Here is an 18700-nt window from a genome sequence, read left to right on the forward strand (position 1 = left end):
TGTGTTACTTTTGTTTCAAGAGTTATTTCTCTGAAGAAAAGAAGGCCTTCATGAAATTTGTTATCTTGTATAAACCACATAACAAATCAGACGTCCATAACTGTAGCTAGCAGAAGTTTCATCCAACAGAATAGCAAAATCACCATTAGCTTTAATTTGTGAGCCAATTGATCCCTAATGTCATCAGCCAGCAGGGTCTTTGATGACTAATAACATTGTCTAGCAAAGGCATACTTGCCAGTTGCTTGGCTTCTGACTCACCTGTTGTAATAGATCCCATGTCGCGAGCAGCTGGTAATTGAGGTCTTCTGCCATAATGTGAGGTCCTTGCTCCATAAAGGCAACTTTGTAAGATGAAAGATGAGCCATTGTAGGAATCAAAATTTAGTGAAAGGCTCCCCCCTCCCCTCCTTTCTAGCCTAGACTGTGAAACCAATGACACACTGTGGGTATTCAAGTAACTAACAATCATACTTCCTTCATTAATGAAATTTTCACTCTGCAGTGGAGTGTGTGCTGATATGAAACTTCCTGGCAGATTAAAAAAGTGTGCCAGTTCTAGAGCCAAACTCCGAACCTTCTCCTTTCATGAGCACTTCCCAGTAGAGCACTTGCCTGCAAAGTTCTAGTCTTGGTCCAGCACACAATTTTAATCAACTAGGAAGTTTCATATTTCCTTCTTTCTGTCTATTCATGTCATTCAAAATGTGTGATGTGTTTCGTATACTGTTTTTTGTACTTACTGTTAAAAATTTATCCATGCCGACAGAGAAAACAAATCACAGAAGACAAATAACAATCTTCAGACTAATTGTTACTGAATACAAATTTAAATCAGTCACATAGTTTGATTCAATTACCATCTACAACTCTTCCATACTAACAACACTTACTTGCCAGTCCACTAGATATCAATAACTAGTGCACACATTGTTTCTTTACTTTGAAAACAAATGAATAAAATATTATTTTTATGAAACCACAGCAACTGTAAGTCCACAATGTTCCTGGTGGGAGGCATGATGCACAATGTGAAAATCCCTGAACTAAAGCAGTTTTCATTTTCTTTTTTGCATTTTGCCCAAGTTTTTCAAATTTAACTTTTCTATACATCATTTTTGCAGTCCTCATTCAGTCCAAGTAATTTCAAAGATGAATACCCTACTTTTGTGAAAGTAGTGTTTAAATGCTTCATTACTTCTTCTTTCCATAATTCTGTCATTTCTGTGTTATCACTGCACAAAGTATTCACCAGTACCATCATTGTTGGTATTTAACAGCATTTATGACAATATGCACATAAATTTTCTGATCGTTTTAATCATAATTCTTTTGAAATAGAGCAGGCCTGGCTTTGCTGTACAGTGTTTTCTTAACAGCTTTCATATACTGTTGTTTTGTGTGGATCACAATATTTTTTTGTAGACACTTAACATATATTATTTTAAAGATAAGCACTTATGGTGAAGACATCATCATTTTTCCTGTTTATAGCTTGTGTGTCAACTTTTCACCTTCAGGACGGCTTTCGGTCTACTAGGGGCTCTGTCAGGGAGGTGTCTGTCTGTGGAGTAATCACAGCTTATTCTTCCTCTAGAGCCAAAACCAGAGAAGCCAGTGTTGTTGAATGCTGGGATCTAGAGTGAAGTCAACATTCTTACTCATCCCAAAGATGTCCCATTGGGTCAGGACTCTGGGCAGGACAGTCCATTTTAGGAACGTTATTGCCACAAACTATTGCCTCACAAGTGCTGCTTTATGACAGGGTGCATTGTCATGCTGATAAAATCATCATCTCCCAATTGTTTATCTACTACACACATACTCAATGCTGTAAAATGTGTTCATATCCTCCTACATTTAACATTTTCTTAAGCACAGCAGGGGACCACATCCTAACCATAAAAAATACCCTATAGAGTAACACCACGTCCATCATCCTTCACTGTGACATTATACATAATGGCAGGCAATGTTCTCCAGGCATTCACCAAACCCACACTTTTCCAGCAGATTGCCATGAGGTATAGCATGATTCATATCTCAGTTCTAGTCATCCACTGTCCAGTGGCATCACTCTTTATACCACTCCAAGGGCCATTTAGCAGCGACCACAGAAATTTGTGGCTTATGAGAAGCTGCTTGACCATCATATCCCATTCTTGTTAATGCCCTTGCAGTTACAGTTGTTGTGCTAGCTGGATGGCTGGTAACAATTTACAACTCATGGGTGATACTTTCTACTGATTTCATGTGATGTTTTACAACTACCATCTGCAGCGCTTAATGAACCCTGTCTGCCAATACGAGGCTGAAGTCTGCCTGCTCTTGGTTTAGCTGAGGTTTCCACTTCACAGTCACGTCACCATCAGTTGGTTTGGCAGTGTTAGAAGGGTTGAAATATATCTGATGTATTTGTTATTCAGGTGACATGCAATGACTAGTCCATATTCAAAGTCACTGAGCTCTCTTGACAAACCCATCCTGCTTCTCCACCTCCTTTCATACTGATGCCCCCCCCCCCACCCACCTCCCTTGTGACAATCACTAGTCAGTTCTGTATTACAGAGCTGTGTCTGGATACTTTTGATCAGATAGTGTACACAGGCACATGTGGTGGTAAAATCTGTAACTTGAACATACCACCACTCCATCCAAGAAATACCAGTATCAAACACCAAATAAAGACATATGAAGAGGAAGCAACACTTGAAGTGGTATAAGTGTGACACCACTGGACTGTGAATGACTGGAAACGAGTGATTTGGAGTGATGAATCATGCTATTTCTTGTGACAACCTGATGGGAGGGTTTGGATTTGGTGAATGCCTGGAGAACATTACCTGCTATCAATTGTAATGTAAACAGTGAAGTATAATGAATGTGGTGTTCTGGTATGTGGGTGTTTTTCACTGTTACAGTGTTATCTATCCCCTTATCGCACTTAACGAAATACTAATTACAGAAGGATATGGACACATTTTACAGAATTGTATCCTGCGCACGGCAGGGGATCAATTTGGAGATGATGATTGGTGGAATCAGTATGACAATGCACTCTGCAAAATGGCAGCAACTGTGAGGCAATGATTTGTGGACAATAACTTTCCTGCAAGGGACTTGTGTGGCAAGCCTAATGGAATGCATTTGGGGGGGGGGGGGGGGGGGAGTGATAATGTCGACTTTGTTCCAGAGACCAATATGACTACCTTCTCCGGTTCCTGCAGCTGAGGAATAGTGGGTTGCCATTCCTCCACAGACATTCAGGCACCTCATTGAAAGTGCCTATGTCAGAGCTAAAGCCATCATAAAGGGAAAGGCTGGATCCCTCCCCTGATATTAATCTCCATAATAGATGTCCAGATGCTTTTGATCAGATAGTGTGTACTGGATTTGCAATTACTTACCTGCTGAGAATTTTAGCATCATGAGCCAAGGCTAAAAATATTCTCAGAGATGGTTTTCATTTAGCTGTTATGTTCTACATGACATTCTTTTGTAGTTTTTACATTTACATTTACATACATACTCCGCAATCCACCATACAGTGCGTGGCGGAGGGTACCTCGTACCACAACTAGCGTCTTCTCTCCCTGTTCCACTCCCAAACAGAACGAGGGAAAAACGACTGCCTATATGCCTCTGTACGAGCCCTAATCTCTCTTATATTTGTGGTCTTTCCGCGAAATGTAAGTTGGCGGCAGTAAAATTGTATTGCGGTCAGCCTCAAATGCTGGTTCTCTAAATTTCCTCAGTAGCGTTTCACGAAAAGAACGCCTCCTTTCATCTAGAGACTCCCACCCGAGTTCCTGAAGCATTTCCGTAACGCTCGTGTGATGATCAAACCTACCAGTAACAAATCTAGCAGCCCGCCTCTGAATTGCTTCTATGTTCTCCCTCAATCCGATCTGATAGGGATCCCAAACGCTCAAGCAGTACTCAAGAAAGGGTCTTATTAGTGTTTTATAGGCGGTCTCCTTTACAGATGAACCACATCTTCCCAAAATTCTACCAATGAACCGAAGACAACTATCCGCCTTCCCCACAACTGGCATTACATGCTTGTCCCACTTCATACCGCTCTGCAATGTTACACCCAAACATTTAATCGACATGACTTTGTCAAGCGCTACACTACTAATGGAGTATTCAAACATTACCGCATTCATTTTCCTATTCATCTGCATTAATTTACATTTATATACAGGGTGTTACAAAAAGGCAATGCCAAACTTTCAGGAAACACTCCTCACACACAAATAAAGAAAATATGCTATGTGTCCGGAAACGCTTAATCTCCATGTCAGAGCTCATTTTAGTTTCGTCAGTATGTACTGTACTTCCTCGATAAACCGCCATGATTTCATACGGGATACTCTACCTGTGCTGCTAGAACATGTTATGTAGCTTAAGCACAGTGCAATAACTTACAAGTAAATCTGAGCAATGCCTAGATCAAATCCTCATGCTGGATTAATGACTATTTAATTGATACATTGACTCACCTGGGTTCAGATTTTAGATGGTTTCTCAAACTCATTTAGGTGAATTGCAGGCTGGTCCCCAATCTCTGGTATAGAAAACACTATAAACAAACAGTTAAAATGTGATAACAAACATATGTAACTTACAGATAGTGCATACTGTTTCCCTGCCTCAGTTTAAAAACTGATGATATGGTGGCAGGAAGGGCATTCTGCCACAAAGGTAAAATTTAAAAAAAGGCCAAATTGTTAAGTAAAGTTAACCTCACAATCGTGTGACAAATGTGTAATCTAATATATTTAATTTTAATGTTATTTTCTAATTTACATGCAGATCTAGTTTTTTGCGCATTCACTGATCACTTTAAATTAATTTTTTGTAGGTTAATTTGCTCACAACATCTCCAACTTAAATTCATACTACACACTTGTTAAAATATTGTAAGAAAAATGGCAGATGAAGAAAACCCAGAGGATGCCCCCGCAGAGGGTGAAGAGCCCGCTGAAGAGGCTCCTGGTGAAGAAGGAGAGGAAGGAGGAGAAGAAGCTCCTGCAGAAGGCGAGGAAGCTCCCGCAGAAGGCGAGGAAGGTGCACCAGAGGCAAGAAAATTGAGACTTTCTGTACATTAACATTTGTGCCAATTTTTACTGCAACATTACACACTTATATGTTTTTGCATTAGGCAGGTACATTAAGTCTCAAAAAAATTGTTTCCCTGTAGTTGATAACAATTGCTGTGTAGATTGCTTTTAACTGAGTCAACAAAGATGCTCCTCTCAGAGCTAAGTCTTATCTGGAGGCATAAAGCATATAGGGTTTTGTATAAAATACTTAAGAAAAATAGTGTCAGTGTTTTGTTTAATAGTCAATAAATATATGTAATAGCTATGACTTTATGGAATGCCAGGAACTTAATAATTACTTACTTGTTATTCCTATATATACCTAAGTGAGCTAAAAATATTTGCCTCTCCTTTGTCTCGATATTTTGAAAAGAAATATTGCTTGATTCTTTCGAAAATAATTTCTGTCAGATTGAAAACTATAATAAATATTTATACTTATAACTGTCAATGACAGTTCTAACATTACTATCTGAGTGTTAAATATAATCAAAATCATTATTTGATGTTAGCAAGAAGTATATTCATAATTAGCTGGTGATCAAATTGGAAGAGCAAGCCAACAAATTCAGATAGTAGTTAGAAAATAATTAATTTTTAAATACTTAGCTTTGAATGTAGAATAATTATGTCCATTATTTTTACACAAAAATTAACTTTACAACTTTTTACATGTGATCTTCCTTTTATTCATTCCAGTAGCAGCAGCTACATTCACAGTTTTGTATATTTTTCATCAGTAATTTTGCCCTAAAACTCATGATAAAGTTTGTTACAATATCCACTATGTTAACATGAACAGGTGCTAACATGAATTCATGCTACAACAGATTTGGTGGCCTCAGCCTCTGTAGACTTTTTAAAGATTTAACAAGGAAAATTTATAAATCTGTCATTTAAACATTTACATTAACAAAATTATAGTGAAAAATTGAGTTCACAAATATCCAAATACAACTACATGCTCTGCAAAAAGGCTAAAAGTATTTGATGTAAACAGAATTTTCATAAGAGTTTGTTTTCTGTGTCAAATCTTAATTGATGTGATCTGTGAACAGTCAGTTCCATAGAACTTTCAATTGCTTTTTGATAACATTGTTGTTTCAATTGCTAACACTTTTACAAGACCTCACTTAGATGTTGTCCTACTCACCAAACACACATTTGCAAGCTTTCAGAGCCAGAGTGGAAAGGTTGAAGGGGAAGGAAGAGAGATGAAGGAAAAGGACTGTTGAGGTTTAGGAAATGGGTAGAGTTCCAAAAAGTTGCCCTGAACCCCAGACCAAGGGAGACTTGCCACACATTCACATTTCTGTGAATCTTGTTTTGTGTCCCCATGTTGCAGCATCCATGCTGGTTTCAGCCTAAGAAACGAGACTGTAGAGGGTTTTCCATTGAGTATAATGTTAAAAGTGTCACCTTGGTGTATCACTCAATGTGCACCCAAATATGATGGTTGGAGTGCTGGCCCCACAGTATCACCCCTCAGCATCATGAAAACACTGTTCTGCAGTCTTTTATGTAGAAAAACATATGAAACATGGTGTGGTCACGGGAGAGGAGTATGGATATTGTAAATGTAAAGTTTCACTTGCTGTGCTAATTCTGGCAGCTCCCCAGAATTTGGTAAGGCTGCTGGAAGACTTAGAGGTTGTCCATACAAAATTTCAACTAATGATCCTTGTAAGTCTTCTTTGAATGCTGATTGGAGACCTAATAAGATCCAAGGGTGAGATTCATGCCACTTGCCCCCCTAACACATTAATGCTGTCTGCAATGTGTGTCACCACTCTACCAGGCCTTTGTACTGGACGTAGTAAGCGGTGGTTCTAAACATTTCACACTGCACATGTTACAAAGGCTCATGAACGATGCCGATTGAAACTGTCGGCCTTGCTAAGTTGTGGTGGCCCCTGGGCTTCCAAAATGAGCCATCCACATTTCAGCGAATGCTTTTATGTTGACTCAGCTATGATGTCAGTTAATGGAATGGCTTCCATCCATGTTGTCACTCCATTGATTGCAGATAAGATATATTTAAACCCCCTCAATGTGGGAAGGTGGCCAATCAAATACAGGTGAACGAGCTGTAAATGGCCAGCTGGAACATCAAATGCGCCTAAAGCGGGGCTTTTGTGTCTTCCTATTTTGCTCTTTTGACATTCTACATGAGCTTGAGTCCAAAGTTTATAATTTTTTTTTATGTTTGGTGGTCACTAGTCTCATAGATGGTCACTTTCCTGGCTGCAATAATCCTTGCAGTTTCTGAAAGATCATATATCTATACATTTTACGCACAATTGGTCTGGTGCGTCCTTGTATTGCATCAAACCATAACTTGCCTGCTGTATCAGTCATTTGTCTGTGTTGTTTTGTAACAATTGTTGGAGCACCTTGTCATTTTCTTGGGCCAATGGTGTTGAGATCAAGGCATATTAACAGTAACTTTAATCTGGAAAGGTAGTCTGCCACAGTATTATCTGCCCTTCAATGTGTACCACATCCATTAAGAATAGGCTCATCAAATCCAAGTGCCAGAAACATCGAGGCAGGCAGTTTTGACTAAGATTCCTTATCATGTCCTCCAGCAGTAGTGGTTTGTCAATATTGTGAGTTGTCAACCTGCGATGTCCGCCTGAAGATACTTGACTGCTTGATAAACTGTGAACAATTCCCTTTCTAATGAGGACCACCTGCGTTGAGCAGCAGATTTATTATTGTTTTTTTTAAAAAAAGAAGAATCTCAGTGGATAAGATTTCCATTGATTATATGATGGAAAACTGCTCCAGTGGCAACGTGACTAACACCTGCTGTCATAGTTATTAGGGCACCCTCTCCTGGCTGTGCTAATGTAACTGCCTGTTCTAAGCTGCATCTGATCTCCCCAAAAGCTTATTGTATGTCATCCGCCAGCTTCAGCTCATGCTTAATGTGATTATTTTCCCCCACCAAGGCATCTGTCAAAGGTGTGCACAACTGCACTGTGTGAGGCAAATGTCTCCTGTAAAAGTTGGTTGTTCTAAGAAATCTTAGCTTTTTGAATGTAGGTCGAGGCTTGGGGCAGATAATTCGAATCCTATCAGCTGTGGGCTGAATACCAGATGTAGTTACAGAATAACTCAAAAAGGTTACCTCATTTTTCTGAAGTTGACACTTCTCTTCATTGACCGTGACATTTCAGAGTATAAAAATTAATTTTAAATGTATTTCATGCTCTTCTGCTTGTTTTGAGAGTTCCACTGTATCATACAGTAACAAAAACAGAATAGAAACTCTCCTAATATTGAGTTGATAAAGCACTGTCATGTCTGGGCTGCTTTTTTTTACCTGTAAGACATTTGCACAAATTAAAAAAATTCAAAAGGGAATGATAATTGCTATTTTTGGACTGTCTTTTGGTGCCATTGGAATCAGATGGTAGGAATTTTGCAATCTTTCATGCTGAACATATTTGCACCTGCCAGAGTGTGTGAAAAATCCCTTAAGTTGGGAATACAATACCTATCTGGTGTAGTATCTCTACACAATCTATAAGAACTGTCCTCCTTAGGTACTAAATTGATCAGTCATGCCCAGTTATTAGCAGAACAACAATGCCTAAATGTAAAAGTTTGTTTACAATTTGTTTAGCTCCCCAACGCTATCTGGTGCAAGTCTCCTTGCTGTGGCACAGACTAGAGGACCTTTCGATGTATGGACATAATGCTTTGTTCCTTGAACAACATCTCTGAATGCTTTTTGTCCATGTGCCAACATAACCAGGTAAAATCTTGGTGGCTTGTACTCCACTGACCTGTGTTTTTTGTCCCTTTCCAACATAGTGTGTCAATACTCTGCTCCACCTAAGAGGCTGAGGCTGCTAATTCTGATCCAACAAAGCTGCTAGTCTCTTGTCCATGCTATCCAACTGTTCTTGATGTGTTCTTATGGCTTCCTGTATTCAGAATTTTCGTGACTAGTAACTCTTTCTGCTCTGCCACCTCCTGTAATTTGGTGTGAGTCCTGGTGATATCCACTTCTGCATCAGCTATAATTTTTGTTAACCAGTTTCTTTTATCTCATATTCTGTTGTGACTAAATTTGTCTGTGCGTCTGCACTGAATGCTCAGTAAGAGAACAACTAATCGTACCTTTTGCTAAGTCTAATGAAAATTTGTGATAGTGAGGAAAATCTTTCCCTATAATTAGCACAGATTCTTCTGCTGTCACAAAATTCCAATTGAAAGTGTGCTGGAATCGTAGTGACATGTTCCAATGATGCACTGGTGTGTTGTTAATGGCATATAGCAAGGTCCTTATTGGTTTGTTGTCTGAGTGGGAATGTTCCCATGGTATGGTGCTTATTGCGGAACCAGAGTTTACCAGGAAGAAGTGACTGGGCACCCTATCCCGCACATAAAGCCTCGCATCCTTAAACTCAAAAAAGAAAATGCTATTCTGGTTCTTTTCACATAATAGACTGCATTTCTCTTGAGTCTTGTTGCCCATCATGCCGATGGTAGTATGTGTTGCTGATATGTGAAATTGTGAGGGGAAATACATTTGTGTGCTGTTGCTCTGAATTTCTCATGAAACCAGTGTATGTCCTTCAGCGGTGAGCTGCCATTACGTGATGTATTGATATGTTTTTTGCATGAGGCCAAGAACCTTGGATCAACATCTTCCATTGGGAAGAGTCAAACCATGGATCAACGTCTTCCATTGGGAGGAGTCAGCTGCTTCTGCTTAATTGGCATTCTATGCCATCTTGTGGATCCCATGTTCTCTCACATCACACACTGCCAGCCTCATGTGAGTTTGTAAGTGTTCATACATCTCCGGTACCACTCCTCTGTTGTTGTGGCAATTTGTGGCTCCCTGCAGAGTATTAGTAATATTTCTTACATTTTACTCTGTTTCCTTATGTAATTGCAGTACTGCATGGAGTCTATTAGCCAAGTGTAATTTGATATGTATAGTCTTGAGGAGGAAGTTCGGGTCAGTTACACCAAACAACACTCCCATTTTGCAGTAGTTTGTTTATTTACCTGAACACTGCAAAGGCTTACACAGAACTCAGATCGATGCTGGTGTCGACCTCATCGGCACCACATAGCCTGCAGTACGGAATACTCTTGAGAGGCCGAGGGGGGGGGGGGGGGGGACGGGACTATGACGTCGGCAGGGGTGGTCCGCGGGAGCCGGACCACGGTCAGCTCGACAGCGTTGTCGGGAGCTGTGTCGGTAGATGTCGTGAAGGAAGGTTTGGCCACCGAACATGGAAGTTGTTGAAGCGTGCTGGGCGTCGTACCGGGCGTGCTGGTTGTGCGACGATAGGTAGGCAGGCGGTTTGCAGGTGTAATGGAGTGACGACAACGATGTCTCCGGTGGGCGTGGCGAACACACGAAGCATGTCCAGGTCAACGTCAGGTGAGCGGGGAACACATTTCATCAGGTGGCAGGGAATGACGGAGGTTGTGTCGTGAGCACCGGACGAAGGGAAACACACGCCGAACAGTGTATCATCGCGTAGTATTATGGAGATGTTGTGGATTATGTCCAGGGGAACAGGCACAAACACCTCGAGTGAGAGCATGTTCAAGATTGGGGGGGGGGGGGGGGGGGGTGAGAAACCTCAACATGGCGAGGTAGGCGACGGGGGAGAGGTCGAAGGGCCCGGTGGCGAGGGCGTGATTGTAGGTAAGCTGGACATGGGGAGCATTGGGTCACTTGACGGAGTGCGAGACACCGGAGTTGGGGGCGAGGTCGGAGGAGAGTTCGACGATTGGAGCTGGAAGTCACTCTATTGAGTGTGTAAGTCCGACCTGGAGGGAGTGGTCAGAGCGTCGCGAGCCACGACAGTGAGTGGCGTGGTCGTGCCCTCAGGGGGGGTAGAAGAAGGCTCGACATGAGCAGGCTTAAGTCTGTTGATAGAGACTGTGACAGCAGAATCTTTCATCTGGATGTCATAGGTGTTGGCTGAGCGCTGGAGAACGCAGTACGGGCCGTTGTATGGAGGTTGGAGGGGAGCACGGACAGTATCATCTCGGAGCATGACGTACTCTCAATTGTCCAGAGATTTCGGGACGTGAACCTTAGGGCGGGAATGGCTGGCGGGTGGAAGGATGTGGAGGTTGATGAAGTGGCGTCTGTCGTGGTCCACGAAGGAAGGTAAGTCAGACTGAAGGAGAGAAACAGAAGGGCTCACGAGTTCGCCATGGAGAACAATATTCTGGCCGTATATGAACTCGACTATTGTGCCTTTGAGATCTTCCTTAAAGATCGCACGAACGCCGAGTAGCACAAGGGGAAGGGTCTCCATCCATAGAGAGTCGTGGCATCGAAGAGCCGCTTTGAAAGTGTGGTGTCAGCACTCAACTAGCCTGTTACTTTGCAGGTGATATGCTGTGGTATGGATGCGCCAGATGCCGCAAATGTTACAAATCTCATTGAACAGAGCTGACTCAAATTGTCTGCCCTGGTCAGTCGTGATGATAGCTGGACATCCGAAACACGATACCCATGACTCAATGAAAGCTCGAGCAACAGTTTCTGCAACAGCCTCGACCCAGCGAGTTGTTCGGTCGATAGACGAGAGAACATAATGAAAGCCATTGGAGGGGTGTAGAGGGCCGACAATGTCAATATGAATATTCTGGAAAAGCCCAGGAGAGATCGAAAAGGCACCGAGGGGGGGTGAAGTGTGCTGTGTACTTTGCATTGCTGGCACACGACGCAGTTTCTGCAACAGCCTCGACCCAGCGAGTTGTTCGGTCGATAGACGAGAGAACATAATGAAAGCCATTGGAGGGGTGTAGAGGGCCGACAATGTCAATATGAATATTCTGGAAAAGCCCAGGAGAGATCGAAAAGGCACCGAGGGGGGGTGAAGTGTGCTGTGTACTTTGCATTGCTGGCACACGACGCAGGAGCGTGCCCATTGCTGGCAATCCCTGTTGACATTTCTCCACACAAAGTGCTCCGCTACGAGGTGGGCGGACGCACAAACACCGGGGTGTGTTGAAGACAGCTCGACGGAGCATGGTTGGGATGAGGGGGCGTGCCTTGCTCGTACTGTCGTCGCACCAGATCTCACCAGAAAAAGCTAGGGAAGGTGGTGCGGACGAAGTGTAGTGAAGAGGTAGAGTCTGAAATCACGTTTTGTGTGTCCTCGTCGGTGAGTTGGAGGTCAGGCAGTTCAGAGAGGTCTAACAGGGAATGGACGGCGTCGACTCATGAAAGGAAATCAGCAACTACACTCCTGGAAATGTAAAAAAGAACACATTGACACCGGTGTGTCAGCCCCACCATACTTGCTCCGGACACTGCGAGAGGGCTGTACAAGCAATGATCACACGCATGGCACAGCGGACGCACCAGGAACCGCGGTGTTGGCCGTCGAATGGCGCTAGCTGCGCAGCATTTGTGCACCGCCGCCGTCAGTGTCAGCCAGTTTGCCGTGGCATACGGAGCTCCATCGAAGTCTTTAACACTGGTAGCATGCCGCGACAGCGTGGACGTGAACCGTATGTGCAGCTGACGGACTTTGAGCGAGGGCGTATAGTGGGCATGCGGTAGGCCGGGTGGACGTACCGCCGAATTGCTCAACACGTGGGGCGTGAGGTCTCCACAGTACATCGATGTTGTCGCCAGTGGTCGGCGGAAGGTGCACGTGCCCGTCGACCTGGGACCGGACCGCAGCGACGCACGGATGCACGCCAAGACCGTAGGATCCTACGCAGTGCCGTAGGGGACCGCACCGCCACTTCCCAGCAAATTAGGGACACTGTTGCTCCTGGGGTATCGGCGAGGACCATTCGCAACCGTCTCCATGAAGCTGGGCTACGGTCCCGCACACCGTTAGGCCGTCTTCCGCTCACGCCCCAACATCGTGCAGCCCGCCTCCAGTGGTGTCGCGACAGGCGTGAATGGAGGGACGAATGGAGACGTGTCGTCTTCAGCGATGAGAGTCGCTTCTGCCTTGGTGCCAATGATGGTTGTATGCGTGTTGGGCGCCGTGCAGGTGAGCGCCATAATCAGGACTGCATACGACCGAGGCACTCAGGGCCAACACCCGGCATCATGGTGTGGGGAGCGATCTCCTACACTGGCCGTACACCACTGGTGATCGTCGAGGGGACACTGAATAGTGCACGGTACATCCAAACCGTCATCGATCCCATCGTTCTACCATTCCTAGACCGGCAAGGGAACTTGCTGTTCCAACAGGACAACAGGACAATGCACGTCCGCATGTATCCCGTGCCACCCAACGTGCTCTAGAAGGTGTAAGTCAACTACCCTGGCCAGCAAGATCTCCGGATCTGTCCCCCATTGAGCATGTTTGGGACTGGATGAAGCGTCGTCTCACGCGGTCTGCACGTCCTGCACGAACGCTGGTCCAACTGAGGCGCCAGGTGGAAATGGCATGGCAAGCCGTTCCACAGGACTACATCCAGCATCTCTACGATCGTCTCCATGGGAGAATAGCAGCCTGCATTGCTGCGAAAGGTGGATATACACTGTACTAGTGCTGACATTGTGCATGCTCTGTTGCCTGTGTCTATGTGCCTGTGGTTCTGTCAGTGTGATCATGTGATGTATCTGACCCCAAGAATGTGTCAATAAAGTTTCCCCTTCCTGGGACAATGAATTCACGGTGTTCTTATTTCAATTTCCAGGAGTGTATATTGTCAGCACCCTTTATGTGTCTGACATCGGTGGTGAACTGAGATATGAAGTCCAGATATCTGAAGCGGCAAGGAGGCGGGTCAGCTGGCAGGTTTGTAATGGCCGCAGACAGGGGTTTGTGGTCCGTTAAAACATAGAAAGGGCGTCCCTCAATGTCAGTTTTAAAATGTTTGATCGCTTTGTACACCGTGAGCAACTCCCTGTCAAACGCAGAATATTTCCGTTGTGCATTGGTAAGCTTGCGCGAAAAGAACTGCAGAGGCGAAGTCTGACCGTCGATTGTTTGGCTAAGGACAGTGCCGATGGCAGTATCACTCGTGTCTGTGGTGATGAAAAGCTGCGCATTGGGATGAGGATGCACAATGGTGCAGCCTCAGCAAGAAGATTTTTGAGGGCAGTGAAAGAGTCAGTCATAGCAGGGGTCCATGGAACGGGCCGAGATCCAGAAGTGTGGGTGCCTGCCAAGGTGTCCGTCAGTGGAGCCTGAATCTCTGCAGCCCAAGGTAGATGTCGGTGATAATAATTAACCATCCCCAGAAAGCGCCGGAGCTCTTTGAATGACGCAGGTCTGGGAACTTTCAGTATTGTTTGTACTTTCTCAGGGGGCGGTGAAATGCTGTTGGCAGATACCCGAAAACCAAGAAAAGTGACAGCGGGTTGATGTAGCTGCAATTTGTCCTGGTTGGTCTCGATGCCTGCTGCCGCAAGAGTGTTCATAACAGTTTGCACATGTCGAATGTTGTCCTTGACGGAGGAGCTGAACACAACAACGTAATCAAGATATGCAAAGCAGAATTTTAATTCGAATAGCACTTTGTTGATGAAGCGTTGCCAGGTCTGGGTTGCGTTTTTCAGACCGAAGGGCATGAATCGAAACTGAAATAACCTGATCAAGGTGCTGATTGCTGTCTTCTCGAAGTCTTCAGGTGCCATGTGGATCTGGTGGTAGGCCCATTTGCAATCAATGACAGAGAACGTGGTCACACCTGCGAGAGAACTGGTAAAGTCGGCAATATTGGGTATGGGGTAGGTGTCCATAATTGTTCGTGCATTTAGTCGACGGTAGTCTCCGCACATGCGGCACGACCCATCTTTTTTGGGTGTCATATGTATGGGCGTAGACCAGCTACTGGCAGAGGGTTCAATGATGCCGGAGCTTAGTAGTTCAGAAATCTGTTTTTAGGTCGGAGAGGCGCTCGGGACAAAGTCGACGTGGTTTACTGGAGATTGGGGTGCCTGGCGTGAGGCGCAGCTTGTGAACCGTGCCATTGGTGATGACAGAAATGTTGCCAGTGGCACAGGAGGCGGTTTGTTTACAATGTATGGTGGGCGGGGCAGGCGAGGCGTGGTGGTGGCGTTCGGAGCCACTCGGCAGATCCGATTGGAGCTGAGGCGGTGAAGTGTCCCAGGACTCAACGTGACAAGATGCCTGCCCGAAGCAGTGGCACCGTGGTCGGGTGAGCTCGGTAGAGCTCATGAAGCGTTAGTGAATCCATTGTCCGAGGGCGCAGCCTGTGGCAGCACAGTCGCGGGTGAAACGCTTGGCGCAAGCGCACTGTTTGTGTTGTCAATGGTGGTCTCACGGCGGTGTGCAGGAGCCGAAGTTGCATTGTTTGAGGTGCTGTCCGCGAGGGGCGGGGTAGGAGCTGTCAGTTCGGGAACACGTGATGCTCGTCGCGCATACACACTCGTGTCCAGCCGAGTGTCAAACGCTGCCATGTTAGGAGGGTGTGGCCCTGTGGAACTGTCAGTACACGTTATGGCAGTCTTGATAGCACAGTTGCGAGGGGTATCGGGTGGTAGACACACGGAAGCTCAATTGCTGTCATTGCAAGCAGATTCGGCACACTTACTGACCTTGCTTTGTCCTTGCCGTAGTGTCTGTAATTCCTTTGCTGCATCGGAGAGCTGGAGCTGTGTTTCATGGAGCTGGAGGGAGAGCTCGGAGTTTTCTTTTCGTAGGCGAGCGACGTGTTAGAGCTCGACAAGGCACTTATGCGTGGTTTCTTGTAACGGCGTCGACAGAGACAAGCATGTACGGATGAGATGAGCCCGGACTGATGTGTCACGGGGGGTGGGGTTTGCTCGACAGAGCACAGGGGAAGTGAGTCTTGGACAGATGGTGAAACACGGTGTTTCGCACTAGGTCCGGTGAAAGTTTGTGGTGTCGCAAGGAGTCAATGCCTAGTATAGGTTCGTCAATTTCGCACACTAAGAAAGTCCACTATAGTTTGCAGTTTGCGGAAAGAGAGACGACGTGTGAAGTTGAACCCGAGCATTGTAGTTTAGTTGAATTCATGGCTTGCAGTGAAGTATGATGAGGGCGGATGTTCGATGACGCTAAGGATGTGGGCAGCAGTGAAACATTAGCGCCTGTGTCCACTAGGAAAAGTAGCAGGGTGGTCTACAGTTCTTTGCTGCCTCACCAAACCGTGTGTGGAAGTAACAGTACAGATAGTGCGGTTGCATTTCCTTCAGAAAGTTCATTGCCAGTGGCGGTGGCCAAGGTTTCGTGACCGCAGCAGGTTCGGTTGCAGGAGGGAACGTGACCGCGGGAAGAGCCGGTGATGTCCCAGTTGCTTTTTTACTGCTGTAGTGGAGCGGTCGGCACAGTACGGCCCTGGCCGCGTCTGGCCACAGGGCGAAGAGCCTGAACCTGAGACTTGTCAGGTAGGCAGTGGCTGGCTAAGTGGAGCAGTGATGCATCGTGTAGCTTGTCAGAAATTGTCATTCTTTACTCGACAGGTTCAGGAGGCCTTTGAGACAGAGCAAAGCGGATGTGAGGAGATAGTTTATCTGACCAGATGGCAAGGAGGGCTGTGTCGGAGAATAGATCGGCGCTGGCCAGGTCACATAGCCATCTCCAGAGCTGGCAAGGTTTGTCATTGCCTAGTTGCTCGATGTGGAGCACTTGCCGTATTGCTGCCTCAGTTGAGTGTGCAAGCCGATGTAGAACTGTCTCTTTGGCTAGAGTGTACCGGTTAGATGAGTCCGGGGCATCAACCAGGTCAGCAGTCAAGTCCTCCTGGTCATGCAGGTGGGTGATGTGGCATAGAAATCTGGTTGACTTGTCGAGTTTGTAATGGTCGAACACTTTGTCCGCAATTTTGAACCAGGTTGTAGCTCTGTCGGGATTAAACGGCGGCAGCGTTGGCAAACATTGTAGAATGTTCGGAAGAACAGGTTGAGTTGAGTTCGTCGGGGCACTGCCTGAAACGAGCTGTTGTTGAGGTAGTATTCCAGGAGAGTGTGCCTCCAGGGAATGTGGCGACGACGGCTGTTCGGGAGGCAGCGTGAAGGTGACATGTTGTGTTTGTGCTCGATCCATCGCGACGCGGATGGCTGACGCGGGTGAGATACCATGATGTGTCGATTGCGGTTGCAGAAGCTCAAAATGTTGCGGGTGTGTTCGAATTGATGCGTGGAAGACCAATGCAGATGAGGCACCGAGATGTGCCGAGAACAGTAGTGGAAGCTCGACTGTAACTGGCGCGTGGGCGACAGGTGAGAAAAAGTTCAAAGTTTGAGAACATGTGTTAGTCCGCGTAAAGCTTGATGTAGGATCAGAGCTGGGGCCACCTGTGTTGCAGGAAGGCTGCGGTGGTGCAGGCTGTTCAGAAGCACAGTGTGGGAAATGATGTCGAACATGGGATGGAATGTGTGAAAGTTCACTGTTCATAGTCACTCCACTCAAAATAGTGCGCAGACAAGGTGAACGTCGTGGTACAAAACACTGAGGCGTAGCAGTGGGACGGAGGTGGAGGTCAGGCACAGACAAGTTATTGTTCCTGTTGTAGGCTGAGGTATCGAAGTAGGAAGGCAACTGCTGATGCTAAACTGAGGCAGGCGCGGGTGTGGTCGAATGCTGAGTAGGTTGACCTGTGAACGAAGCATTTCTGGCCACGTGGCAGGTATCTTCGTGGTACTGCACAGAATGAGGTGTAGCAAATCGTTGTCCTGGCGGTGGTAGGTTTCCCAACAACGCATCTGCAAAAATTGGCATTGGTCCCACACTGCACAGAGATCCATAAGAAGTAACTGCACAGTCGATGAGGGAGGGCACATGTGGTGGGAACAAAGGCATTTGATAGCCGGAGTCATGCACACTCCTAACCTCACTTATTGTTGCAGGCTCGAAAACGTCCGGCGAAATCGGTGTAATCGTTGAGTGAGAGGCATCGTGTTGCAGTCCTGGCGGGTGTACATCACCCGCAACATGATGCATGTCGATCACAAAATCCGGTGTTAGGCGTTGGGCCGAAGTCATTGTTCGAAAGCTGTGTCGATGTAATACATGGGAAAATAACGGACACGGAGGTCGCGGACACAGTAAAACGGCGAAAACGGAACATGTTACAGCTCAGGGTCACCAGTGAGGAGGAAGTTCGGGTCAGTTACACCAAACAACACTCCCATTTTGCAGTTGTTCGTTTATTCACCTGAACACATCAAAGGCTTACACAGAACTGACATGGCAGAACTACACAAAGATAATGTTTAGCTTGGTTCAAAGACAATACTTAGATCGATGCTGGTGTCGACTTCATCGGTGCTACAGTCTCATGCTCTCTGGAGATAAGTGTAGCTTGCACAGGTTGTGGAAGCTTGAGCAGCCATACTCTCTGTAAGATGCCATTTGAATATATGTTGTGACCCACTGTGTGCCTCTTGTTCTGCCTTGTTTGTGAAGGTGTTCTGCTTCAGATGTCCTCTTCATACAAGGCCTTGCATATTTGTTTTACAGGCATAACAATAATTCCTTTTTTATCGCATCAAACTTGTCTGAAGTAGCTAGAATGTCAATAATGTCACTAATGACATGAAAATGTTTGGCTAAATTGTTTAGCACTGCTACAAATTTATGTGTATCCTCCATCATTCCTTAACTTTGTAAAATGAATTAAATTACTTGAAAGCAGAT

The 18700-nt window shown here is 45.5% G+C and overlaps 1 protein-coding gene across 3 annotated transcripts in view; it reads left to right on the forward strand.

Moving 5' to 3' along the window:
- LOC126458184 (uncharacterized) overlaps positions 1 to 18700 on the forward strand; it is a 186529-nt gene that overhangs the window by 3393 nt on the left and 164436 nt on the right. For all 3 annotated transcript variants that reach the window (XM_050095074.1, XM_050095065.1, XM_050095057.1), the window contains exon 2: positions 4868 to 5084. In XM_050095074.1, the coding sequence (XP_049951031.1) occupies positions 4935 to 5084 (150 nt within the window). In that variant the 5' untranslated portion in view covers positions 4868 to 4934. The remainder of the gene's footprint in view (positions 1 to 4867; positions 5085 to 18700) is intronic.

The sequence above is a fragment of the Schistocerca serialis genome, chromosome 1 (genome assembly GCF_023864345.2).
Source record: "Schistocerca serialis cubense isolate TAMUIC-IGC-003099 chromosome 1, iqSchSeri2.2, whole genome shotgun sequence".
NCBI lineage: Eukaryota > Metazoa > Arthropoda > Insecta > Orthoptera > Acrididae > Schistocerca > Schistocerca serialis.